General features: G+C 41.5%; 2 protein-coding genes across 19 annotated transcripts in view; one reads left to right on the top strand and one right to left on the bottom strand.

Annotated features, from left to right (window-relative positions):
* Window positions 1–1,147: 1,147 nt before the first annotated feature.
* sh3tc2 (SH3 domain and tetratricopeptide repeats 2) lies at window positions 1,148–18,394 on the bottom strand. Of its 7 annotated transcripts, XM_067518705.1 has the most exons (24): window positions 17,703–18,056; window positions 15,373–15,403; window positions 13,932–14,792; window positions 12,653–12,751; window positions 11,778–11,909; window positions 10,987–11,114; window positions 10,662–10,767; window positions 10,358–10,501; window positions 9,415–9,616; window positions 9,173–9,246; window positions 8,579–8,774; window positions 8,207–8,343; window positions 7,967–8,017; window positions 7,534–7,838; window positions 6,614–6,808; window positions 5,616–6,476; window positions 5,261–5,481; window positions 4,989–5,155; window positions 4,344–4,521; window positions 3,695–3,845; window positions 3,382–3,504; window positions 3,087–3,237; window positions 2,797–2,993; window positions 1,148–2,438 (listed from the first exon to the last, which is right to left on the bottom strand). In XM_067518705.1, the coding sequence occupies exons 3-24, from the start codon at window positions 14,047–14,049 to the stop codon at window positions 1,572–1,574; spliced, it is 4,803 nt and encodes a 1,600-aa protein (XP_067374806.1). In that variant the 5' UTR covers window positions 14,050–14,792; window positions 15,373–15,403; window positions 17,703–18,056; the 3' UTR covers window positions 1,148–1,571. The 7 variants fall into 7 exon arrangements, with proteins under 7 accessions (XP_067374806.1, XP_067374807.1, XP_067374811.1 ...); XM_067518706.1 differs by lacking the exon at window positions 15,373–15,403; XM_067518710.1 differs by lacking the exon at window positions 13,932–14,792 and having other exon boundaries at window positions 17,703–18,050.
* Window positions 18,395–21,573: 3,179 nt separating this feature from the next.
* Window positions 21,574–27,960, top strand: part of ablim3 (actin binding LIM protein family, member 3) — a 40,261-nt gene continuing 33,874 nt past the window's right edge. For 5 of the 12 annotated variants that reach the window (XM_067518511.1, XM_067518508.1, XM_067518507.1 and 2 more), the window contains exon 1: window positions 21,575–21,991. In XM_067518511.1, the coding sequence (XP_067374612.1) occupies window positions 21,979–21,991 (13 nt within the window). In that variant the 5' untranslated portion in view covers window positions 21,575–21,978. Of the gene's footprint in view, window positions 22,132–27,369; window positions 27,618–27,960 lie in introns of those variants that run through there. The other 7 variants (XM_067518513.1, XM_067518510.1, XM_067518506.1 and 4 more) reach the window with 4 other exon arrangements.

Raw genomic sequence — 27,960 nt, 5'->3', positions numbered from 1 at the left:
GAAGACCTCTGCAACACATATTCAGTTTAGCAGCATGCTAAAATGGCCACTTAGATATCTTAATTGTAGCTCTGACCAGTGAGATTGAAGTTGTAGACACTGCATGTTGAAATCCAGTTTCTGCTAGTAAGAATGTGACTGTGGATATCGTTAATTAGCATCCTGACGAATACAGTTTTGAGTAGGAGAAATGCTGTGATGGATATCTAAAATGTAAATACAAATGAAGTATGGTTCAATTTAAAGTTAAAACTGCTTGCCATACATGTGTTACATGTGTTACAGTCCCAAAGTGGTATAGTTGGTGCAGTCGTGTTTGCTGATGTAAAGAAGTCAGAGAAAAAGCATGTGTGCAGCCTGTGCACGGCACACTTACACCAGCAAGACCGTTCATACAGATACACGTAACATTGAAACGCAATGCCTGAAATGGACCTGTGAAGTTGCTCCTTTTGTTGTCCTCTTCACAAATAATTAAATGAATATTGATTCAAGTACGTATGAGATCACATGACGTAACCCATTACGCGTGATGGATATCCGTTATATACAAGGTACATAATATCAGAATCACAAAGCCAGCCTTGTTGGAGACTTTTTACGTTTATACTTTTAATTTCCGATTCCATCCTGACCCATTCCTATCACTATGATCACATAATTAACAGCCTAATTCATAATAAAATAGTGAAGTTACAGCTGCTGTGCAACATGCTTCTTTGGAGACAATTGTTCCTCTGCTGTGGGATGCTGCAATAATTTCACAATAAACTAGATTGTTCAGTAAACCTCTTAACAATAGCAATACATAGATAAAGGTGGTTTGTACTTTGGGTTAGATCTGTATGCGTGCCTATGCAAACTGCAACAACACGACTGGTGACTTGCACAGACTTAGTACACTAATGTTTATGGACCAATCTTAAGAAGGAATAGGAAATGCTAAAGAAGCAGTTAACTTTAACCCAATAGCCACCACTATATTTTCATTATGTACTAGCTTTGTTTAAACTGCAAAAGAGGAAAAGAGGCAGCTTGAAAGGGGGTTTGTGACACTTAAAAACAAAAGACAAAGTCTCTGTTTTGACAGCGATCAGATAGATAAACTCACAAAAACATGCCCAAATGGACAAAACACACACAAAACTCAGCAAACAAAATAATTTTATGTTTGATTTATAATCTTCCAGAGATATAAACATTTATAAAACATTTTACAAGAAAAATGCACAGTAACATCCACAGTCTATATTATACTGTACAAAAGGCACATGCTTTAAATGTACTTAATCTCTAACAGCTATACAGCATTGACATCATCTGTCTTACAGTAAGTGCCATGTGTCTGGAACGTTGCAGTTTGCTGGTCAACAGACATGTGACCAGACGAAGGAAATGTCAGTGAAGTACATAAAGTGCAATTATTTGTAGACATCATCTAAGTCCATATCTTCATTATGTGTGTGTGTGTGTTTCTGTGTGTGTGTAATGTGTGTGTGTCAGCAGCCTCTGATCTACAGTATATATCTTTCTCTATATAGCTGAAAATGTTTGCCACATTTAGAGCTGTATTAGTGTCTATGCTGAAAAGTCTCTACAAGGTCAGTTTCAGACTGATTGTCTTCATGACTGACATCTTTTTTAACATAATCTCTTTCAGTGTCTGTTGCTTTAATAGGGTCCTCCTCAAATAGGGTGTTTTGTTCACCCTGAAAAGCAGAAGCAGCGTCTCTTGCGTCTGTGTGTACTGTGATGTCACTTGTGCATTTAGGAAGTATTTGACTGGGCGTGCTGTGGTCAGTTTCAAGGTCTGAGTCTTTTTCTACGGTTGTGTTCTGGTGAGTTTGTAAAGTGTCGGTGGAGCTGCTGGAGTCTGAGATCTGTTCCTTAGCTGTGTCAAAAGACTCTGTGAAAATACTGTCGCTGTATGACTGACTGGCGATGGTGTCTGTCTCAGATCCAGATCCATCCACATAGGGACCATCTGCATTGGGAAGATGATAATGGTGATCTTTCTTTGCATTAGTATCTTCATCGTTAGTGAGTGCATATTTAGAGTCTGAGCCTACATGGCTCATCCAAGTTCTTTCAGCTGAGCAGTCTACATACTTTATATCTTCAGGTATAGAATCCGATAAGGTCTTTTCTTTTTCTGAACTTCCAGCCTCAACAACTGAGTCCTTTTCCTTTTGGCCAGATTCTGTGTCTGCACAGTCCATGTCTTCCTCTCCAACAGCAGCACTTTCCTCTCCAGCCAGAACTCTCTTCAGATTCTGGGCTCTGTCTTTGTAAACTTGGCACAGCTGAGCGTCAGGCATGTGGTTGCCATGGATCTCTGCCAGCTTCATGTACACCACATACAGAGCCTCTGGGTTTGCGTGGTCCTCCAGGGCTGCTGCCAGAGCCAACTGGAAGTAGACCACTGCATCAAAAGCATCCTGGACAGAGTGTAAAGTGCAGAGGTTAGAACAGGTCTCATTGAAAGGAAACACATGCAGTGATCTTTGCACTTGTAGGTTGGATTTCTATTTACTGTTTTGCCAGTGTAACTGTAAGTGTTGAGTCAGGATCTAAAGACTTTTCTCAATTAGGGCAGGTTAAAATATTATGTTAGTGTAAAATAATGGCCCCTATTTTGAGCCATTTTGAGACATAAAATCTCCAGGAAATCATCAAAAAGAAGAAGGAAAAAGAATAGCTAAATCTATATTTTTTTTCTAAATCTTTATTTTTTTTTTTGGTGAATATAAGATACTTTGTCTACACATGGACCACTGTCTCAGGCATATTTCTCACCTTGAGTTTGTGTAGCGTGAGATTTCCCAGTCTGCAGTAGACCTTAGTGTAGTATCGGGCCTCCAGGGGGTGCTGCAGGACAGGTGGACACAGGGACAGCGACTTGAGGTAGTAGTTTTCTGCCATCTCATACTGCTGCAGGTTATAGTAGACTGAAGCCAGTCGGTGCAAGGCTGCCCTCTCATTCACACGCACGCCTGAGGAAAGACAAGTTACTGTAGTTGTCTTTACATCATTAATAAAAGTTATCTACATGAAGTACTGATTCCAGGTAATCAGCGGCTCTGTACCTGTTTTGCCGGCGATCTGAACAGCCAGTGTTGCATACTGCAGAGCCTCCTCCTGCTCTCCCAAGTCCATCAACAGCTCTGTCAGTTTATTCAACAAACGAAACTCTGAGTGGATGTCACTGATGCTTCGTGCAAATGGTAGGCTGCCATCCTGAAAACACATTGCTAATTTGGTTAAACTAGATCAGCAATATTAAAATACTACAATTTAAAAATACATTAAATGCAGTCTTTTGTGTGTCATCGTAGCCTTCAGATACACACATCACATGGGATTTCATTTGCTTCCTCTTACCCTGTAGAAAGGCAGTGAAGCTTTTCTGTTCCTGTGGCCTTTAAAGTAGACGTCTCCTGCCTCCTCGTAGATACTCATGGCAAAGTGAGGGTCATTCATCCTTAGGGCTGTCTTCACTGCTGCCTGTCAATTAAATTGTTGTACCATTCAGTCTCACAGTAGAATGTGAAACTTAGCTATCAGTGATGTTTGTCGCTGCTACTCAGGAATGAGGAGTGTCTACATACAAATAGTGAATGGCAGCTTAAAAATCTTTCTCTCCCTTACTGTACCACTAAGCTTTACACAGTCTCAAATGCCCCCTCCTCCTCACCTGCAGATACATGTCTGCCAGCTCATCCTCCTGGATCAGGTGATAAATGCGTCCCACCTGAAGCCAGGTCTCTGACTCTTCCTCTCTCTTGCCCAGATCAATAGAAATCCTCAGGCTCTGCTTGGTGTAGTCCAGAGACTTACGAGATGATCTGCACGGCAGAATACAAAATTGAGAATAAGCCAGAAGATATTTAGAGAGAGAATTAATAAAAAGATATAACAATCTGTTTACAGTAACTCGTGATTAGTGAGAAACGTGACTTTTTGTATATAGATAGTCATCACTTTATCCTGATAGATATTTGTGTGAAATGTGATCAAGATTAGAACATGAGCTCTAAAAATATAGCCACAACAGTGTTTTGTAAAGTTAAAGTGGCCTATATCAGGTCTTTCTGATTAGAGTCCAAGTAGATGTTGGTTCACCCAAAAGGCCTTCCTGAAATAATGCATAGCTCAACTTGGCTGATATGTGTCCGGGTGGACATATATCTCTAAATTTAAAGAAGCTCCCTCAAGGCACTCCTGAGGTACTGTATGGCATTAACAAAAATAGGACAGCTAGACAGATCGTCCACTGAAAACAATCTCTGGCAATAAATGTTCAGAGAAACATGGTGAGGCAAAGGGAATGAGGAAAAACTCACCTCTCAGTGTTGAGTGAGAGGTACAGGCTGCTGAGGATTTCCAAGTACTCTCCCTCTAGTCTCTTGTCCTTGAGCTCCCTGGATACTGACACACAGTGCTCATAGTACACAATACTCTGCCCATACAGCAGCATGTCAGCATACAGTCGACTCAACACCTTGGCCACCACCATCTGACCTGTGAGATGTAAACATAAACTTTAGCCAGATACATATACATATACTGCATGGTAATGCCTGATACTGTTGCTTACTAAGGATATAAAACATGTGAACTAATGCTTAGAGTGGGGAGAGTGTCCTGTTTCTAGTGCTTTACTAGAAAACTAGATGTTAAAGCAACACATTTGAAAAGTCAGCTCAATTGAATAATTGAATGGCAGTACACAATTAACAGCATGAAAGCATTTTAGAATCAGTGTTGTTATTGCATAGTTTGTCCACCAGAGACCACCAAAATTTTCCATTCATATCTGATGTCTTTGTCACAGTCCCTGAATAACCACATTTAATGGGATATATATGACATCATTCATTTTGTTTATACACACTTGAATCAATTACAAATAGAGTCTTTAATCAGATAATCAGAAAAGCAGATGTCATTTCCACAGTGAAATGTTTTTGTCTGTTTTGGTTGCTTACTGTGCAAGTTTCTGGCATGTAGAGCAATAAGAAGCCCCATTTCGTAACATGCCCTAATGTCCTGACTCCTCCCCTGGTCTCTGTAGCTTCGCCCCAGCCAAAGGTAGGTCTGAACATGCTCTTCATCAGCATGGCTCTCCCAGAGCTCCAGGAAAAGCTGCAAAGATCTAGTCATGGAAATAGCATCACAATAAACATATCTTTGCAAACTTGACCTACATTATATTAGAAATTGTCTTGCACAACTAATAAAAAAAAGTCAGTTTTCCGACCTGAACAAGAAGCGTTCTGCCACCCTAGAAGCCCCCACATCCAGTGCCAGGCAGCCCAGGTTTGCCAGTGCTAGGGCCTGGTTCCTCTGATTACCATTCTCTCTAGAGATATCTAAGGCTGAGAAGAGGTGCCAGCCTGCCTCTTGAACACAGCCCTGTCGCCTAAGACATAGAGCCAAGAGGTTGTGGATCACTCCTCTTTGAGTTGGACTGTCTGTGCCCTGGAAAGAGATGTGTACATTGGCGCATATTATCCATAAATCATATAAAGGAACAGGTAAAAACCTTTTTAAATCTAGTGCTTCTACAAAGGTTCATGTGTATTCATACAGCCAAATAGCATAGGTTGCTATACCTGAAGTGATGTGAGCAGTGGCTGCAGGAGACTTTGTGCTTTCTCAGCTCTGCCTGTCAACACCAATAACCACCCAAGCAGCACAGAGGCCTCAAAGCCCTCCTCCTCACTGATCTGGCCACCCATCTCCACAGCTTGCTGAGCACAGCACACGGCCTTATCCAGAGCACCATACTGCTGGTAAACCGAGGCCAACCCCAAACAAAGATCCCTCTGCGTCTTCATGTCCTCTCCCTGCTCAGCTATAGCCAGAGCCTGTTGCAGGTAAACTACAATCTGAGCAGGGAGCAGGGAGGTCCCTTCTTTCCAGCACGGGTTCAGACGTACAGAGTTCCTGATAAACATCTCAATCCTTTGGAAAGCATCACTGAGAGAGTGATCCTGTCTTGAATCCAAGCTGAGAGAAGCCAGTGCTAAGTAAGGCATGTATTTGCGATGATAAAGCCAGCTCAAAAGCCAGTTCAGGTCCAAAGGAGCAATAGGTCGCCTCTCAGTGGCAGAGAGTGTCACTGAGAGAAACTGAAGTCGCTCGACAAAGGGGAGTGCATCATCACACTTTCTGAGAAGCAGGAAGAGGCTGGAGATGAGGTAGCAGACGCGGGCCTCCAGATGTTTGTCCCCAATCACCACTGATCTCCTCAGGAGCAGCTTCAGCAGTTCGACCTCTTCAGTGGAGGTGAATGTGTGGCTGGGGAGACAGAGCAGTAGGGCACTGGCCTTCTCCAAAGTTTGCGGCAGCTTGTCAGTCATTCGTTGCTTCAAGTAGACAGCAGTGAGGTTTGTGAAGAGAGCGATGAGCAGTGGTGTGTCGGAGAAACCGTCCACACAAACACCGAGGGCCTCTTCATAGTATACGCGGGCCTGATGAAAGAAGGAAACTTTCATTTAGGAGCTTATTTTAAACAGATGTAGACTGTAGTACAAAGTAATCCACAATTTAAGGAGATATCAGCAAATAGAATGAGAGAAAAATATGCTTATTGAAACAAAGGTCAAACCTGGGAGAACTTTAGCTTCTTAGCGCAGAGTCTTCCCAGGAGGAAGCATGCCCTTCGATGAGCCCAGTGCATGCCCAGCCTCTTGGCACACTCTCTGACACTCTCTAGGTGTCCCGAGAGCTCATCCTCAGTCTTGCCATTGAAGATCACCCACAGAAAGGAATACTGCAGGTCATACAGGGGCAAGAGGTCCTCCTGGAAAAAAGAAAAAAAGGTTGATTTGGACTTCAGTTAGGTAAAATAGAGTTGATGGGACTGTGGAAGGGCAATGATATACATTATTTCATTGTTATTTTTGAAGCAACACAGTAGACTTTGTATTTTGCAAGTGTTGATAAGCCAATTCTTTTCTTACTCAGTCCTGTTTAAAACAAGTCAAAAGACATGTGCCAAAGACATAACGTAGGGGAAACATATTCAAGAAGAACTGCTATTTGAAGTGGATGCTGGGGGTGTGATGGGCTTGATAAAGGTAGGCAGCACCTTTACTAAAACATCAGTGCTGCAGACAAAGATCGGAGTCCCTGAAAGATCGTTGACTGTTTTTAAAGGTTTTTCCTAACCATTCAACTTTATTCCCTAACCATCTATGTCTCAAGGTCCATGAGACATCTGCTAAATTAAAAATTTCCAGCTAATCTCTACTACTTCCAGCCATCTTTGTCTGCAACCTTGATTTCAGTTAGAGTTTTCATATGAAAATGTGGCCAGTTTATGAAGAGGCAGTGTCGTTTAAACCAAATGTCACTTTACTATACAGTTCTTTTACAGACTGGATAAAGTGTCGTTTATCACACTCACTGCCAATTGGGTCACAACTACTTGCCACAGACATAAAAAAAAGACAGGTAAATGCAGGAAATTAAAACATCTGGTGCCTTGGCTCCATAATAGCTGAACTGAACTGTGACTCTGCTTACCTTGAAGAGTTCATGATTGAGCAGTGTCAGAGTGGGGTCAATGAGCTCAGACTCCTCACCCTCCCAGCTGTTCTCCTCCAAGAAAAGAGGGGGATCTTCTTGGAACTCATCCAGCTCTCTGAATGTGTCATCCAGATTGAAGGACAGGCGTTCTCCCTCACATAGCAGAGGATTGTCAGAGTGATAGAAGGACTGGTGTGGAGAGGAGTGAGAGAGAGAGGGGCGAGGGGAAGAATGGAAGGGGTGTGTCCCCCCACTTTTCTCTGACATGACACTCTGACGGGTGCTTGTGGAAACCTTCTGATCTGTGGAAAGAACATAAAGTGGCTAACTACGTCGGCACAGAGCAAAGAAGTTTTAAGCAATTTGAATGAATGACTGAAACAGCAGCCTAGATGCAGCTGATTTCCTCATTAAATTGGTGAAACATTACCGTGTTTTGGCAGATTCCTGATGTACATAAAGTCAGTCTCATCCAGTCTATCTGGAAACACAAGGTAAATCCATTTAAGCATCACTCATCAGACGGAAGCAGACACAGAATGAACAAAACAGCAGCACTGTTTTGGAAACAAACAGAAGCTGTACTACAAACCAAACATGACCTATATACAGTATTGGACTTATGGCTCAGTGCCAGAACATATCTGGATCAACCCTGTCATTCCTTTACCGAGCCTGTAAACAGAGCTGATGTCAGATGAGAAGAGTCTTTCCAGCAGGCTGCTGTCACTTGGCTCAGAGTCACAGGGGTTAATGTGAGCCAGGCTGGCCTTCTCATCCTCGGTCAGAAAGACCAATTGTGCATCTCTGTGCGAGGGGAACAAAGGCAGCATTATTATTCCAGCTGTCTCCCCAGCCTCCCCACCTGACCCACCTCGTCCAGACTACACATTCACTAAATAGGGTTTCATAAAAGATAAGTAGAGGGCGAAAGAGGAAACTACTGTGGATTTGAGAAAGATCATGTGCTTTAAAGTTGAAACATCATTTGACCAGTAAGATCAAGCCATGTATTACGAAACTAAAACAATAAACTTCTTACAGGGGTTTGGTCTCCAGAGGTTTGACATGGGCCTTGTGTACGAAGCCAGTGTAACCAGTGGAAGTGTTTGTTCCTATAAACACACCCAGGCCTTGGACTAGCAGACCCTGGATCTCCACAATGTCACCTTGGCTCAGCTGCAGCTCATCTGGCCCCACTGGACAATAGTCAACAACTGCTATGCAGGAGCCAGTAACTGAGAGCAGGATTAGGAGAGAGAGAGTTATCAGATCACAAACATGATGATATAGAGTTATAGTAAACAGAAAAAGATTTTTGCACAGTACTGGCAAAGGTTACATTTGTTTGCCGTTGTTTTCTGATAAGATTGAAACATGTCCTTGATTTTGGAGCATTTTAGCAACAGTTGCCATTTTCACATCTACCAGACATTAACTAACATTAGCATTGATCTGGAGTTGTGTTTATGGCAGCCCGATAAAGGTAAGTTTAGTACTCATACTTCTTTTTAGCTCTTTTATTCTTAAAAACCCATTGTAACATTGGAACTAGAGTCATGTCCTACTTTTACAGTAATATCTGTTTCCTTTTACACATTTGTACAGTGAGACTTGTTTACTAGTATGGCTTTACCCATCGGATGTTCGAATGGTTCCTTTTCTGTTGGTGAGCATCCAGCAAAGCCTGTGTACTTCCTCAGGAACCACCTAACAAAAACAGGAAGTACAACTTCATGAAGACATGCCTACTAGCTGTACTAATGTACATCTATAGTGCTGCTCTGTTCATGCAGCCCAACACTTGAACAAACAATTATTCTCGCTATTTTTTAAAGGAGTTTGTATCTAAAGCTGCTCCTCTACAGATTGACTCACTGATAGAAGGGGTAGGGCAGTGGCTGCATGGCGTTGACTGGCACCAGGCCATGGTTCCCTGTGGCGAGCATGGTGGCCTCCCACATGTTGTCCTGCCCTGTGTTCTTCACCATCAGCAAGTCATTCTTTTTGAATATCAGCTGCTCTTCCTCATCTTCATCCTGCACAGTTTTTGTTAATAGAGCCTTAGCAAAGAAGGATCCTGCGGAGAAAGGGGTTTGTTAAGAGAGACGGATACAACTCCTACAGACCACAGACAACACAAACATGTAGAAATGAACTTTTAAGTCGATGTTTTGTGTGGATAAAAGTCACCACAGTTAAGTTATCAGCAAAACTGCTACTACCCTTATTCATTCACTGACAAATTAACTTTATTAACTTCATGTCTAGGGGGAACTGTGTAGATCATGCGGGCATCAATGAATATACATTGTTGGAGGCAAGCAGTATAACAGTTTCACTTTAGCAGAGCACTGATGAAAACTGCAATACACAAAAAGGAAATTGCTAAAATTCACTCACATCCAGTTAGTCATAATAAATGAATGCATAAGGGGACATTTCAAACCGACTATAAGACATTAAAAGTATTAATCTGTCCCAAGCCCTAAGCAGCACCTTATACATATGGTCTTTTTTAGTGTTAATTGAGGTCAGTAAAAATTAATTTAGTTAGTAAATGGAGTCAAATGGCAAATGTGGTGTGTGAAATTATAGTCACCAGACTTTCAATGAGGGTTTTTGTAGAATAACGTGTAAGTTTTGTATGCATACTTATGACTTCATTAACTGGATTCCATTCATGTGAATAATTCCTTTCGAGGTTCAGTATTTTAGCTGATTACCCTTTTCACCTGTCAACCTTAGTGTTAATTGCCAAACTGTAACCATTCAGTGAGTTTACATGAATTGACTGTCTCCTCAACATAATATAACTGACCCTCCTGCAGTAAAAGTCCAAGGTAGAGTGTGGCCAGATGCTCCTCATCCACAGTTACGCTGATTTCCAAGTCACTGAGCAGCTCTGGGTCCAGCCAGAAAGACTGATCGCACAAGAAGTTCTCCAAGCAACGAGCCACATACCCTGCAACAAAGCAAAGTTAGCATAATATTTCATATGCTGATGTCACTACTCTCTGTAGAAGAAAATTGTGTGTTGATGCAAGACCTCACCACACAACAAGAACCTAATTAACAAATGTTTTTATTGGCTTTCAATCCCTAAAAGGGTCTTGGTTTCTTACCCAGTGCTAGGTAAGTTGAAAACTTCCAGATTTCCTCCACAGTCTTGAATGTGAGAACAAAGCTGTCCTTCTCAGCGTGGACAGACACCAGGCGTGCAGACAAGTCCTGCAAACACAAAGCCTCATGTTTCAGGAACAGAACATCGAACCATATCCATTAATTGAGCAGTAAATACGCAATACCTTAAATCACATTGCATAAATCACATTGCATTGAACTGTTATGAATTGTAACCATATCACAGTGTGGCTCGTTCTTCATTGTGACATCAGAGTAGTACAGTTAAATCCAATGCCTGTGTTGTCAGGTCTGCCTGTCTCTCACTTTAAAGAGCTGGATGACATCCTGGCTGTTGCTCTCCACCACCCGTAGTCGTGTGCGCAGTGCCTCCTGTAGGGATCGGTCAGGACCTGCACTGGAGCGTCTCTTTCCAGTGAATAACAGGACAATTTCTAGAGAAAACATGAGTAGTGTGCTATGATTAATCACACTCATATTATAGCATTTCCCCTACATGACTACTATGGAATATACTGTAATCATATGTGATGCAAATGAGCTTAGAGAACAAAGGAGAGGAAGTACCATTTATTCTGTAACCATTAATGAAATAAACAGAAATGGGGTTAATACTGAACATATGTTCTTGTGCTTTTCTGTCTGTGAATTATATATACAAGAGATAAAAAAGACAGAAATGAAATATTTTATGATTTGCGAACAAGGGAGGCAAAACTTTCATGACTTCATTAAAGATTTTCTATAAGAGCTCATGCATCAGTGGGATGCTTTGTGAGCACAATGCTACTCTCTGGAGGAATAAAGAAGCTATTAGTTCTCTTTCTGGACTCTCAGTGTCGCCTTTTAAATCCATTTGAGAGGACGAACCTGAGGGAATGTGATGGATAGAGCTGAACTGCTGAGTGAGCAACACATTAGCAGACAGACGGAAATGTGCTTCATCATTATGCATAAATGCAACATGCGTGGCGAGTGGTACTTCTGTGTATAAAATCTAACTAGATTAGGCTAATTGATATATCAGGGAGTTTTCCAGTAGACAAATATCGTAAGTCAGGAAATGGATTATTCCATGCATCCAATGCATCATCTACCTGAAGTGAATTTCTCTCCTAATGACACAGTACTTCCTCTAAGGAAGGCTTCTTTCTTCATCCAGTAGTTGTCTGGCTCTACCCCTCCTTCATGTGACTCCACCACAGGACTGTCCTCTTCCTCACCTGCACCTGAATGGCAAAACAAAGTCAGAAGAAAAAAAAAATACTGGATAAAGTTTAGATGGTTATCTTTTCAGGTTCAAGGACAAACGCAATCCAAAGTTGGTTAATCCAGTGTTTCCAAAACAACATACTGTATTTAGGGTTTGTGTGTGTGAGAGACCAATAAAAACAGGTGTGTAGCATGTGGAAACAGTTTTATGGAAATCGTTGTCACAGGGCTGTTCAAAGGGGACACTGTATGTCTCCCGCTGTCTTGGAAAGGCTGTAATTGGAAAGGCTACCAGTTGACACAAGATGAAAATCACTGGTGTGCCATTTTAGACAATACTGTATATCTGCTCTAAAATGTGATTTATTTTTATGTATCTATTTATTCTCATATGTACCTTTTTACTTCAGAAAAATGTTTGCTATGTGGGGAAGGAGTAACTTCTAGGGAAACCCTTGGTGGAAAATTGTTGAATCAGAGTAGTTATTCCTTTAAGTTTATCTTAGCACATGAACAGGATCTCACTATTTTTAAACCCTATTAATATCAGCCGGATGGATGCATATAATAGCTGGCCGATACAGTAAAATGTGGCTGCAGCCTTCCCTGGCTTGTTCTATTGTGCAAAGAGGATATCTTAAACACTTCCTCTGTTTGTGATTACAGACAGAAGCAGTGCTCCATACTGTTAGAACAGTTTGTAATAATATGGTTTTCAGTTGATCAAAAAGTTGTGCAACATCTTTATGAGCAGCTCTACCTTGAGTCATGATGTCATTTCCTGGAAAGTGCTCGTTTGTTCCCCCAAGAGTATAGGGTGGTTCCCTCCACAGAGCATCCAGCTCAGCAGGAGACAGGTCTGTAAAAAGAGAAGCAAATCACTGTTGGACCTGAAAAATAATGAATCCATATTTAAACACTTCAAACATCAATGTATCTTAAAGGAATGGTTCGACTTGATGGGAATTATGGACACTGTGCAAGATGAGAAGACTGATACCACTCCAAAGTCTGTCTGGTAAAAAGCAACACGCAAAAGCACACAGCTAGTCTTGTTAGGTTGCAAGGTAACAATGTAAAATCCCTTTTCAAACCCTGCAAAACTCAGTAACATGTTATCCTACAGAAACAACAGTTGTACAGTGGTACATTATGTGTCAGACTAGAGTCACTCCATTAACAGGAGCAGCTGCTGGGTTGCCAGCAGAAAATACCCGAACATACATCTGCTGACGAAAAATAGCATGGTATTTTTCTTTCTACCTGTGCTCCAAAACGAGAGCCTGTGGTCCTATAGCTAAGCTTAAGGTAGATCGCTGTTCCTTGGCTGTAGCTCTAAAATACAGAAGTGGTACCAATCATCTCATCTTTCCAGAAAAAAAAAAAGAAAGACAATTCCCAATTTCCCACATTGTCAAACTATTCTTTTAAGGAAAATAGGCTCTAGTAATGGGAGGGGAGGTATTGTCATTGGGGGAGAGGACTACAGATGTTACAACGGAAACACCAAGTGTAGACTATTAGTTAATGTAAGAAGATAAGGGGTGGGATACACACACAGGCCTGGCATATACACACAGCTCCACTGACATCAGAAACAGCTGTCCTGCTCCTGACAGAGTCCAGTCAGACATCGTTTAAAATAATTTTTAAAAAGATAGTATTAGCCCAATACAAGGTTAGATTTTTCATAGTATTCAACATGCTTTAAAAGCCCAAAAAACCATAGTAATGCAGTATCTTGATGGAAGGGATTCACAACGAGACAATGAGGCACACAACTTAGCAACACAGTGCATGATGACATTAGACTGATGAGCACAACAGCCTATTCTTTCCATCCTACTACACAGAGCACAGTTAGCACCAACAGGACCGCTTGAGTCAACACAAGCACAGTCATGCTTCTACAGCACAGAAACACACCATGCCCCTTTTACCTTCTTGGCTAAGTGTGTTACCCATGCTGTATATACACCTATGCTCCTGTCTATCTCATGTTGGTACAGTAGTACCACAGAGTGTGGGCTGGGACCGACCTGTGAAGGGAGAGAGGCAGACTTTGATGAGTGGTCCACAGCAGGAGTTGAGCAGCGGTCTGCAGCAACAAGACGCCATCTGGCCCAAGAGACGGCAGCTCCCAGAAATCAACGCCATCTCACCGGTCCCCCCCCTCCCGCCCCCCCAGCTTCTTTAGCAACAACTCCCTTTCTTCCTCTCAGCTGAACAACCCTTGTTTCCCTTCCTATTTCTGCAACGCCTTGCCTGTCCTGCTCACTCTCTGTCTACCAGTTTGCGTTTACTGCATGTGTTTTTCCCCTCCAGCTTCTTGTGTCTATCTGTCCGGGTCTGCTTCTTTTTTTTTTTGTAATCCTTCTGTCTGCATCGCTCTCCTCCCACCTCTTTCTCTCTCTCTCTTCAGTGTAGCTGCCCAGTTGGTCAGTGAATACACAAAGCACTCACAGCAATTGGTATGTGTGTGTGGGGGGCAGACCTCAGAGTTTTGCTGTGTGCTGTGTGATAGTCCATCTCAGTGAAAGTATGTGCAAAATGTGTGTCACACAGAGAGTGTGTTTTGCTGATCCACTGTAAGACAATGCCGCACAGGGACAGGCTGCCAAGGGTGAAGGGGGGTGAAGGTGGCTTGGTGGCATAGATCAAGGATCAGTTTGACATTACAAAGTTTAACACATCTCTGCTCTCTGCCATTTCACAGATTTGTCCAACACACAGATGTTATAGGGAAGGTTTCTGGGGGTCCATGGAAGTTTTTGAAAAAGGATCCATGTGGTTTAGGCATCAGAAAATAAGTGTGTATACTACTGAGTGTGTTGTCAGGGGAAAGGCCAGAATAGTTGACCTCATGAGGAAAAACATTGCTATAATGCAGCAAAGGATCCCTTCAGAAAAAGCAACACACAAAGTCAGAGGTTAAAGTCAGATGCCTCTCAACTCTTGGTTCAATTGTGCTCAAGCAGCCGTTAAACATCCTACTCAGACGGAAACAATCTGTGCATGTACATACAAGCAATTCTTTCATCATTTCAAACATTTTAAAATATTATAGCAACTTAGAGAGTCTTGACAAGATGCAGAGAATAATTTGACAAAGTCATATTACAACAGTATTGTAATGTGCAACTGTTTACATAGGGTGATAAATCAGATAGTCATTAAATAAAAGTTATAGGGTTATGATGGCTTGAATTCAAGACTAGGTGAAAGAATACAGTACTTTAACAACCGTATTGTAAATACATTAATAGACTGAACATGCAGTCTCCTGGGTGTGTTATAACTGATGTACTAGGCGCAGAGACCCAAACACACAAGCGGATGCAATGAAGATTTTTTAATTACCAGTGAGGACTAAAAGGCCCACATACAGCCCAGACAAACATTCAGGCAGGCAGGCGAAAAACAAATGACAAAGACAAATGAAATAGCAAAGTTAAGCAAATTAAGTTGGTATGTACCTACCAGTAGGCAGGTAGTCCAGAAAACTGAATATCTAAGAAACAGGTAAAAGGCCAAAAAGACAAAAGACTGGGAGTTTTCCAGATATAAAGCCACAGTGAAAATAGAGTGCTTCACCACCCAACAGACAGCAAGAGGACTAGGCTATCACTGCTACCATGAGCACTGATGAGGAAACTGGGCGCAGGTGTGTCAATAGGTAGGGTCGGTCAGGTGAGTGGGAATGGAGGGACAGACCAAGGACATCTGGTGGCTGGATGGGGTAAGGCGAAATCAACGAGAGATGACAGGAATCTGTACAATATGCTTCGTTCATGAGGTGGGGCTGAAGCTTTTTTTTTTATTATCTATTTTTACAGTGTGGATTGATAAATCAAGCTAAAAAGAGGAATACATATGTCTACATCCACAGATTACTGGTCATCAAAACAACTTCTATTTTGTCTTAAGTTGCATTTCTCATGCTTTATTACAGAACATGTCTCCTGCCACCTTGCAAACAGAAATCGATATTGAATTTCAAACTGTATGATTTTTATGTCTAAAAGGAAATTTGCTTTGCATGAATAAGCCACTTTAAAAATGGGAACTGTAGATGAGCCGGTCAGAAAGTAAAAGAGGCCTTATTTAATTCATTTAGGATAGTGTCTGACTAATGTGTCAGTCCTGTGAAAGGAGTTACATTTTGCTTTGTTTATGTGAAAAAATTAAATAAAAGTAGTAATAATTGTAAAACTGTCAAATTAATAGTCAAGAAATAGTGTAGTAATATAAAGTAATAGTTAAATACCAGAAACACACCTGTATTTCCCATAATGCACCTTGACTTACTCTTTACATCTTTTAAACACCTAATCTACAATGACTAACAACAACAGAAATGAATGAATCAGGTTTTTTACACAGTTAACTCAGCTTTACACCAAACAATGAGGTGCTGTGTCTTTGATGCATTTTCGACTTTTCTCAGCTTCCACTGCATGTAATACTGTTCATTCTGCGGCTTCTACCAGAGACAAAGAGGCTGATATTATTGCCTGAGACCAGTCTCTTCATCTTGTTTATGTGGGGGCTGAATGGTCATGATTGAATATGACCATGAGTATCTTGTGATGCAGAAAACTGTAAACAGGCTCGAGGCGTGTAGAGGCACATTTACTTCCAAACTCCCAGTCTGTCTAATCTAATAAAAGAAAAACAGACTGCACAAAGTTGATATGTGTGGTCACATGCTAGGCCTTTGTTAGCCACCAAAAGCTACACATGGGGAAGTGGTTGTCTCCAGTAACAAGCACTTTTACATATCTATAGAGGGTGCTCCAATGGTCTCTGATTTCTGGTGGTGCTGTATAAGCTTCAATATCCTCTATCTGTTGTTTCCTTGCAGCTAGTGCATTAAACACTTTCCTCTCTAGCATGGCTGCATAATCCATTTTTATTAAATGTCCATAAAAACATTTGATACATCTGTTACAGACATTTTGAGCACCAGAGTATTGCTTGGAATGCCAGAGGTTGATGAATTCCAGTGAGCACATATCCTCACTGACCTCAGAGTTTCCTCACAGTCTAAAACCACAGCACAGGCCTGAAACTGCAATAGTGACACTCAACAGTCCATGACAATCACATTCAACCCTAATAAGAAACATGTGGTGTCAGCAGCGTCTGGCTGGATTTAAATGCATGACAAGCAGAGGGTGATTGAAGTGTTTGCGTCTGTATCTCTCTCTGTGCCTTTGTGTGTGTGCGTTTGTGTACAATCCAGATTACTAAATTTGTGATATGTTGTACAAGAGTAAGATCAGAGCAGTAAGAGCAGTAATACGAGTCAGGGGTTTGTGGCTCTAAGTTTAGACTAACCCCCTGTTAGCTCACTTGCATGCCTGTGTGTCCGTACAAAGCTCCCTGCAGGGAGATTCCCCACCATTTGATAGATTTAGCACAAACAAAGACTGTGGAAACAGAACTACAAATTATTCTGGCATTTTGGTAGTATAATATCTACAATCCAATATTCTTTCATTCATTAGAAACAGGATTTAAAAAAACATTTGATTTTCATATACACATTTTCTGTGTCGCTTCAGGTGGAATTGGAAGTATTTACTTACATTATCAAGCCACTGGTGAACTAAATAAAAAGCTTCAATTACTACAAAACACTCGCTGCTCATTTAAACCTTTGCTGCTTATCCTAACCTGTTGAGTGACAGTAAATTTATGATTATGTGACTAGGTACAAAGTACAATCGTCCTGAACCTACTAAAGAGAACAAAGTTCGTGACACAGTGAAACTTACATATTAAAAGCAAAAGAAAACAACTCTTACCTCCGTGTTGATGCCAGTTTTCTGCTCTCAATTCTTTCCTCATGTGCGTGGCAGAAAGTGTGTGTAACTATATCTCTGTCTGTGTGTGTGAATGTGAGTGTGTGTGGGTATGGTTTCACCATTTAACTAGTGAACTGCATTCCATGACTTTTTCGTACTACTGGCAGCCCTAAAAGAACAGGAGGGAAAACACTGAAAAAGAAATTAGAACGTGTGTGTGTATGTGTGTGTGTGTGAGAGAGAGAGAGGGAGAGAGAGCGAGACAGAGAGAGAGAGCCACAGTTGCTATCCCAGATGACATGTCACTAGCTCTTTCTGTAAACTCCTCCCATCAATTCTACGATACAAGGGTTCAGCCTCCCTCATGTCTTCCTCTCTCTTTCTATTTATCCATCACCCCTATGCACACACACACTTTTCCTCTCTCTGTCAAATTCTAGAAATGCATTAGCCGACCACAGGACTGAGGCTGCTCATAATTACGTTTTTAATCTCTCCTGAAAATCTATACCACCCTTGCAATTATGTGACACCTCTTCCCATTTAGAGCAGGAAAAATAACAATAAGCAAGTCTGTTTCCTCAGCTTACAACACCAGTTACACCAGTTTTGTAAAACACACCCGCACAAAAACACACACAAACAATCAGCTGATTTATGCAGTTCATACCTGAGGTAATCACTTCATTCCAAAGATCTTTACACAGTCCTGTCTATCCAGTTACACACAGGACCAGCAGGCTACTAAAGTTCCTGTAATGACTGGAAATGTGAAGTGTTTACCATAGTGTGCTACAGTACACCATTCAATAACAAGGGGTTATAGCAGTGACCTCCCTTTATCTTTGACTTTCTTTCACTTTCTGTGGTGCTTTGCTTTGTGTGTGTGTGTGTGTGTGTGTGTGTGTGTTTGTATGTGTGTATCTGTCTGTGTCTGTGTGTGTGTGTGTTTGCATGTGTGTGTGTCTGTCTGTCTGTCTGTGTGTGTGTGTGTGTGTTCGTAGTTATATTTAAACTGGAGCTGATTGTGTATCCCCAGCCCCAAGTGCACCATGACAAAGTCACCCTGAACACAAAATATGTGTCCTGCACTGCACATGTGATCATGCTATTGGCTATGCAATGCTGCAGGACACACACCATTTATTCTGTGCTGTTTGCAAAAGTGTGCATGCCTGTGTTTGTGTGTGTGTACGAGGCATAGAGGGATTGGGGGTGTACTGAACAGCAACAAATTTCAAATAGACAGGAATGGGTGGAGAGAGTGTAGCATTAGTGGTTGGTTGGTAGACTTTGTGTATGTGTGCATACTTTCCCTTGGCCATGTGGTTGGACAAAGAGCAAGGATTGTGAGGGTTAGTGAAAAATGCACCATACTGCTGATCAGTGCTACTGATAGAATAAATGGCCTGACTGTGGCCCACAAACAAAAGACACATTACCACCAATAGGAAAACAGTGAGTTGATGATTAGGCAGTGCAATGTGCCATATATCTCCACCATGTGTTCCTATAACACATAATATGAGTGGCTGGCCTTCACTGAGCTGCATGCAAGTTTATACCAGTAATAACACATAACGGGGGATTTTTGCCCTTATTGTCAGATTAAGGGGCACTGGTCCCTTTGCAGACAGTGACAACACTTTGTTGACCTGACGGCCTCCTGCCCCCGCTGCCTTCAGTGCACAGGAAGGCCAGCTTCCTGTTTTTCTGCCACATCAGTTTGGAGGACAAAAGCACATGACAGGATTGACACAGGAGCATGATCAGCACTCCACAAATGTAAGACCATGGGGCACCCACACACACACACAGACACTGATGAAGATAGTTTTTTTTTAGTCAATAAATTTACACTGATTGTAATCAGCTTTAAACTGGGCACTGGAGGACACCCCGAATGCAGTGAGTTGATAAAGAAAGAACACATATTTTATCATATATACAGGGGAGATAAGCAGATTAAACCACAAAGAGAGAACATCATGTTCAACCACTGAGCTCCAGAACCAATCAGGTAGAGAGAAAGAGTGTGAGGCACGTCTCACATCCCGCCATTGTCCAGCTTCCCTCCGGGCTGCAGAACCAGGGCTTCCTCAGGACATGGGACAAGGCAGTTAGTTAGTTCAATAAAAACACACACACTAGGTTTAATAATATAGGAGCAAAGTGCAAAGACTACAACATCAAATGCAAAAAGATATTAAGAAATGAAGAGAATTTTATGCTGAAAATCTGCATCAAAATATTATGTTGGATTAAGGTCACAAGGTCAAGTTGCATGTTAAGATCTTTATATTAAGTCTATTCACTTGAGCAGTGAAAACAATGTATAATTATCTTTATACTTAGACACTTTCCATTGACAAACCATTGCCATCTGCTAATTAGTTTCACCTGGTTTCTATATTTTCATTTAATCACTTTTAAAAACGCACGTCTTTTTTTCTCTATAATCTGGCCCATCATTAACCTTTTTCCTGCATCTGACTCATTATTTGTTTTCACCATTGGATGGAGATTATTACACACTGATGCCACTGAACTGAACCCACTGAATGCAAACAACACACAGGCGGGACAATTAGGCTGTGACTCAGACTGAGGCAAAATGCTGGGCTCTTAACTTTACAGGTCAGTCAAGGCTATAACTGTGGTGGAGTAAATCCGTCAGTGGTTACACAATTAATCTGTCCCCAACAAATAGCTCCACCGTAAATAATCCAATTAACATTTTTGCTTACGTCCATTTTCCAGAAGAGGGCGGTGTCATGACAGTTTTTAGCAACAAGCCCAACCCAGTGTAAAAAGCACACCAGGTGTATTCCTGAAGACTCTCCACACTCTAATTCAGTGTGTTTGCAGCATTCTTTAAGTTCTCCTGAAATGTTCATATTATGACCCCATTTTTGATCTGGCCAGAATGAAATAATGCAAGTTCGACTAATTCTTTAATTAATCTATATATCAACCCTCACATTAAATAAATAAATAAATAAATAAATAAATAATTTCTACTTAGATGAATGACTTCTTGGACATGAAATACTTCTTGTGCGTGTTATGTGGGCCTCATATAGTCCCTAAAGCGTCCAGATTAATCCAGCGTGACGTCGCTTAACCCAGGAGAAAATGAAATTAGTCGAGTCACCTGCAAACAGCCAAAGCAATAACGGAAGTAAGGCATATTTTTTTTCAAGAAAGACTAGCATGAACCACGAGAAAGATTTTAGTGCGGCCTAAAAGTTGTGTGTGCTAAATAATACTGCCACTAGAACATAATTAATACCACAGAAAAGACTACATGTTCCATGTCATGAGTCATATTTAGACATTTATATTTTAATATTTAATATTGTGTAATTAAACTAATTGTCGTGCACTTTTTAAAAAAATCACTTAATTTGTTTCAATTAAATTTTACATTTTAATTAAAATAATTGCATAATTTAATTTAAGAGGTTCATTTTTGCCTTTTTGTGAAATTTCTGGAGAAGTGACAAGTGTTTCAATTTCATTTAATTTATAGACAGGTTTTGGAATTAATGGCTCAATATCTCTTGGATATACCTTTCACGTGTGTTGTCCTACACATCATGCCACATACAAATTTTATTTTATTATTTTAAATGCATGTGTAAATCAGGTTATGTTATACATCCCTTAGATTCGACACTAATTATTTTTCGAAAATGAATTTTTCCAGGGATTTACTTTTTTGCAATTTCACATACTGTGCAACATTAGGTAGCCCATACGTACTCTTTATATTAAGTTATGTTTTCATGCGACAAGAGAACCACTTTCCTTATTATTTTATTTTGAAAGTAGACGCCGGAAGATGGCACCTGATAGCGTATTGACAGTGTGTGTGAGGCGCACGGTGACAGCAGCAGCAGCCGCACACCGCCAGGGAGAGCGCGGCAGAGCTGGAATCAGCCAGGAGCCAAAATGTGAAGGTGGAATCCCACTGAGCAGCATTTTGTTGGAACTGGCGACTGTTTCACTGAAAGAGAAAAAAACAACGCCGACGTTCCCACACAGCAACAATAGGAGCATTTATTCTGGATATTTTTTTCTCTTATTTTCCTACATTTCTTTTTTTTAACACATTTTCAGAGATTGACTGGTGTTGCCGATAGTGAGAAGCATCACTTACTGGATAATTTCTCGAATTTGCAGGGAGCAAAGTGCTCCGTGAAGATTTCCTCTTGATGTATGGGATTATTCTCGACCAAGCCGCTTTGTTGTAGATAAGAACACATTGGGCATCATGAGTTCTAGTGGTAAGTCCGTTTTCAGCGCGCTTTATCTCCAACTGGAGCGCAAGGACAATACCTATAGGTGTGAAGAGAGAAGAACTAGAGTAGTAATTGCCTGTACCATCTCCTAGTAGAGACTAGAAAAAGGTATCAGTTTTAAAAAGGTTTGCATTGTTATTTTTTTCTTTTACTCAAGGTAAATTATATGTCATTGTCTCATAAATTTACATTTTGCTGTTAATTAATAGACTAATTTAAGAGGTGGCTGGGGGAATAACGTGTGTCAAACCGTTTTAATTGACAAGGAGCAGTCTTGGAGAGGATGGGACAGCAATGAATATCTGGAGGTCAGAGTAGCATTCAAAGAGAAGCTTTGAAGCCAGAGTTCATTCAAAGAGAAGCTTTTAGCTGTTGCTTGTGGTCCTCCCAGTGTTCACCTCTCTTTTCCATTGCTTCTCCTACATGTTTCCAGCTGTTGTCTCTCCATAAAAGTCCAAATGCCTTCTAAACACCTGGAGTGCAGGAGTGGGAAACCTATGACCCCAGAGGTCTTTGACCTGAATGCTGTTGGTCTGGTGGAGCTTGTGTGATGCAGCACATAGCAAATAACGTCTGGCAGGCAGCCGGAGGGCTCCTGTCATACTTACCTCAGACTGGCCCAGGGGCTTCCATGATGCTAAGCTGACTTTGTATCAGCTGACTATGACCCTGATCCACTCTCAGCTGCATCAGGTCTTTTCCTGTAGGGCTAGTTCATCAGCTGCGTGTGCATGTGTGCCCTCATATGCATGCCTGCACTTTGTTGTTTTTACATAATGTAGATTGTTTTGAACATTAGCCTTGGAATTATTAGGAGAATTCCTCCACTGTCCCTTAGCTTGTCAGGAAGTCTAGATGAAGATGATGTGCACCAGATGCTATGTGAGCTGATGTGGTGTCAGTCTCTTCTTGACTTTCGCTTCTGTCCTGTGTCCACAGGAGTGAACCGGGTATTACTGCATCATTCCTAATGTGTCATTGTGTGGGTCTACATTATTCATCCAGTGTTTTTAACCCTCTGGTACTGACTCTTGCCTGACTCTCGGTTCCTGTTCTGTGCAAGCTCCTTGCTTACGGAGAAAATGTATAGAAGTCTTTTGTTAGTCTTCAAAATGCCTTTCTCAGCTGATACACTGGGGTGTGGTGGGGTAATGGGTGGTGGGGGCATGCAACATGCAGCATGTGGAGAGCTGTCACAAGCTCTTGTGAATTCAAAGCTTGTTCTCCAAAAGGACCGCACACAAACACAGACATCAGCGACTTGTCAGCAACCTGTTGTTTAACATTTACCCTGTGTCTGCATTTAACCTTGTGTGTGTGTTTGTGTGTGTGTGTGTGTCAGAGCAGGCAGATGGTTGTGTGACATGTGTCTGTAGTCTGGCTTCAGGCATAAACACACAGCTGAAGAGAGAACACATGAATGAGTCTGTTCGTGAATGGGCCTGTTAGGCTGTAGCGTGTGCCGTGTTTTCTGCTGCATTGGGTGTTATAGCCCAAAGGCCACATTGACACACACACACACACACACACACACACATACACACACACACTCTGGAGTAATTACACATAGCACTGTCTGTCTGTCTTCATCTTCTGGCCCTTCTATCTCTCATGGTCACTGGGTTTTGTGTGTGTGTCTGGTCGGAGTCTCATTTTCTGCCTCGCTGGCAGACAAGACGGTGCTGCGAGTGGAGCAGGTTCGCTTGTGGTAAGGGCTTTGGTTGACCAAAGCCAGATCATGTATACACACTAACAAATGCTGGCCACTACTAACTCTCTTAGAGCAAAAAACTGTTGAATAAGTCTGTTACTGAGATACAGATTGTGTGTTTCGGGGGAGTGATAAAACACGTGTTGATCAAGACACCGATCATTGAGTTTAGGGGCCTGAGGGGATCTGCAGAACCATACATCACAGGCAGCACTTACAACTCACTGCTCCTCTTTCTTTCTCTCTGTACAGCAGAAACATCTCAAGTATCATGGAGAAGTATAGTGCAGCATGTTGGGAGTGTCTACCTAACAACTGACACATATGAATGTAAATTTATAGCTGTAATCTCAAACCCAGTTGCACATTTTTCTAATCTCTTTCTTCCCAAATATTGACTTTTTTAGCCATGCATGGTTTTATGAATGGCAATGTTGGCTTGTTAGTCAGTTCCACTAGTTTCATCCAGAGCCAGACATTGACCACCATGCTTGTACTTCCATAGATATAGTTTGCTTAATCCCTTCAATGGATTTAATTTCTTCAATGGGAAATGTTAAGTATATGATAGTGATAGAAAAAAGGTCATAGAGTCCACAAAAGTGTGTTGAATGCTCCTCTGGGGACAGTTGATATTTAGATTAAATTCAATGGCAATCTGCAATGTAATTATGGAGATATCATGTCTTGCTAAGTCCTTTCTTTGAACACTGGTGCCAGCAGGCCAGAAGTGAGAGGCAAAATAAATCACCTAATTCTGTATCAAATGACGAATAACTACTTCAGTTTTGTTTTTCCCATTTCGGAAGAGGAATTAGCTGGAACAGCATAGGTATCATAGAGTAGATGATTCCTGTTCTTCTGCCTCATCTGGTGAACAGTCCAAACCAGTGCCAAACACCATTTATCAGTCCTGCTGCCAGACGCCTTAGTGTGTTGACAAAGAGAACAAAGCTGGGAAACAAAAATACAGAGATGCAAACACAGATGCTGGGATGCTCGGATAAATATTCATGTACATTAATTCCTAGCTGGTGTGCATTTATAAGCCAGTATGAAATCAGGCCCAATTTCTTGCTTTTGTACTACACTTATAGTCCTTGTGGAAAAATAAATGTTCAAAGATTACACAGACATAATGTTCTGTTACTGTTCAGTGGCCATTTTTATAAATATGTTTAACATTCAGAGTCATTGTGGCTAAGGATATTGTGTGGTGGGTCTTCGAGGTTGCTCTCTGCGTGACCTTGGATTCCGGTCATCTTGAGTGATCAGCGTGACCCTGCTCTCTCTCCGTAGAGTGACAGCACATTTGTGATCCTACTGGACACTGCCACTGCTCTGATGAATGCTCTTGCCCAAGGTCCTGACAGAGATAAAGGGAGATAAAGATAAGGGGTGGGGGAAGGTTGGTGGACGACTCATTGGCTGCATTAAATTATGAACAAGGAAGACATGTTGTTTTCTTGAAAAAATGTCATGATCCACATCCCGGAGTCTCCACCCTCTCTTTGTTCTTTTCCGCTCATCGTGTCATGATGAAGCCATGTACTTAAGAGACCAGTCGATTTCCACATTTTGTTAGTTTGTTGTCACACTCGTGTCATGCATGTTGCTTCTCATGTCACAGACTTTTCCCAGGTTTTGTGAACTGGTGTGAGTTGACCACTGGATTGAGTTTAGTTTGCTTGAGCCATTCATGGTTAGATTTAGAATTAAATCTTTGTTTGGTGATTCTGACATGGCCGTAGCATCAGTGGTTGCATCTATGAGTCTCAATCTTTTGGTCTTCCACTAATATATCTGAGATTACAATATTCAGTACAGCATTTGGAAAGCTCATCTGAATTAATACTAACATCAGACCCAACATGTTTATGAATACCACAGTCTTTTCCTAACCTGAATATCAAAGTCCTTTTGTTATCTAAACCTGAGTGTAGAGGGGACCAAGAATGCAAATTCCTGGTTTCTGATGCTGTGTGCACCAGCCCTTCACTCCATCCATCTCCTGGAGACTTAGCTGCCATTAATAGATGTAGAGCCTCATTGGCTTAAAAAAACACAATGTATGCTGTTTACTGCCACAAAATAAGTCACATACTGTCATACAATGACTGACTTGTTTAGGCATATGGCCTTAGTTTACTAGGAATGGATTTAAAGTTGGTGATATTTCCAATAAAATCCAATAAAATCTAAAACTGGTAAGAATGGGTTGCTAAATGCAAATGGTCTTTGTGTTAATTCATAGTCCGCTCTTCACACCTATCATCAGCACCAATCTCCCAGCCTCCCTTGCGACTGAACTCCCAGTATGTTTTTCCCCAGGGCTGTGAGGTCAGGGGCAGAAATAGCAACAGCCTTTTAGTCCCTTGGGATGCTGTCGGCCTGTCTGACACTGGCCCTGTTCTTATCATCCAGCTACCAGAGGCACTGTGCTCCTGAGGCTCTGTCCACTGATTTGGAGTCAGTGGATTACACCTGTAGTCTGGTGGCTATCATTAGAAGAATGACTCAACACCACTGCATGGGAGGGGATAGAGCGTTATGCGAGAACTCTATAATGGATTTAGACAGGGAGGGCTTTGGGTGCGTTCAATAAGAATGAACACACTGACACAATTAGTTACATTAAGCTTTAGCTTCTGAGCTAATTGTGTACCTGGATTGTCTGCTGAGGTGCGGCTTAGTGGCAAGCACATTCAACAGGTTAAATAATAATCTCATTAATCCACATTGAAATGCTTGCTGTTTACCTCACCTCTGTCTTCAAGACTGCAACTCCTGTATAATTGTTTTAAAAGTTTTTGTTGATAATCTTTATTCATCATCATGTTCTGTTCAGATGTTTTTCTTTAAATATTCCCTTTAATTCATATAGACCCTTTACTGACTGGGCTGTGAAAGCAGAGGATGTTATACTGTGCCAGGGGTTTGTTTTGGCCCAGTTTCAGAAGGTCAGCATTGCAAATAAATTTACTGTGTTTCCAGGAGGTGTTGGCATTGGCTTTAGTGTGCTGCCATTAGTTCCCATTATCTCTCATTTACCCCTGATTGGATCGATACTGCTCTTTTAGTTTTATGATTTAAAAATGACCCTCCTTTACTGTAGTTCACGCACACACACACACACACCACACACACACAGGCATACATATGAAAACACACTTTCGAGAGACTGTAATTATTTGAACCAGTGGCTGGACACTTATCAGTCAGGGTTATGGGCCCCAGTGGTGCTGCCAGCATTGTGAGGAAACAATGAGCCAACAAAGACTGAGAGTGTCGGAGAATTTAGAGTGGGGATTAAATATGCCTGCATATTTCCAGTGCCCACGGTTCGGTATTGTACAGGAAAGTAAACAACTACTTTCATGCATACATCTTGTCGTTTTCCCCCAGTCCCAGCACACATAGCCTACATGTATTTTGTCGTCAAACTCAGCAAGCAAAGGGTGTTCAGTGTATGAGGCGTGCAAGACTTTTTAAGTGCCACAAGCCCTTTGGGATTGATCCAGGGAAATGGAATCAGTAGCTCTGTGATGGCAGCCTATAAGCTGGTGCTGCTCTAACTGAAGCAGCAGAGTCCTTCAGTCAGCTATTCAGTTAGTCAGCAAGGCCAGCTGGTTACCCTGCCATTATACCCTTTCTACTGAGTGTAGGACCACTCAGATGCTCCTTTAGGAATAAGAATAAGAGACTGAACCCAGCTGTTCTGGCACAGACTCAGTATTGGGAGGCTAGTGGACTCTGCAAGAGAATCTCTTTATGACCTACAGAAGAACATCGGCCATTAAGAGGTTCCGATAAAAAAGCCCTGGATACATAATTTTCCTCACTTATTTAAGATCTTCACTTTTGGCCTTTTTGCTTCCGGCAGCATTTATTACATTGTTGGTAAGACTGTATGTAAGAACTTGCTTTTCTGACTATATGAAATGGCTTTCAGGCTTGCAGAGCCTGACATGTAAGTTATTTCAAAAGGTAAAAGGATTCATCCACTTTCTGACCTGACGCAGCAGTGAGTGTGTGTGAGTGTGTGTGTGTATGTGTGTGTGTGTGTGTGTCAGCCCATATGAGTGTGTGAAAAATAGAGACAGCGGGAGAGAAAGCCTGGAGCTTACCCAGCTTACATAGGTGTCAGACCTCACAGCTTCAAAACAAGTGTTGACGGAGCTACACACTGATCTTATTGTGTGAACTGCACACAGTACAGTCTATAGTGTACTTAAGGGCACAG

The sequence above is a fragment of the Channa argus genome, chromosome 10 (genome assembly GCF_033026475.1).
Source record: "Channa argus isolate prfri chromosome 10, Channa argus male v1.0, whole genome shotgun sequence".
In the NCBI taxonomy this organism is placed as follows: Eukaryota; Metazoa; Chordata; class Actinopteri; order Anabantiformes; family Channidae; genus Channa; species Channa argus.
The sequence above is the reverse complement of the archived record's forward strand: the minus strand, read 5'-3'. Positions and strand labels throughout refer to the sequence as shown.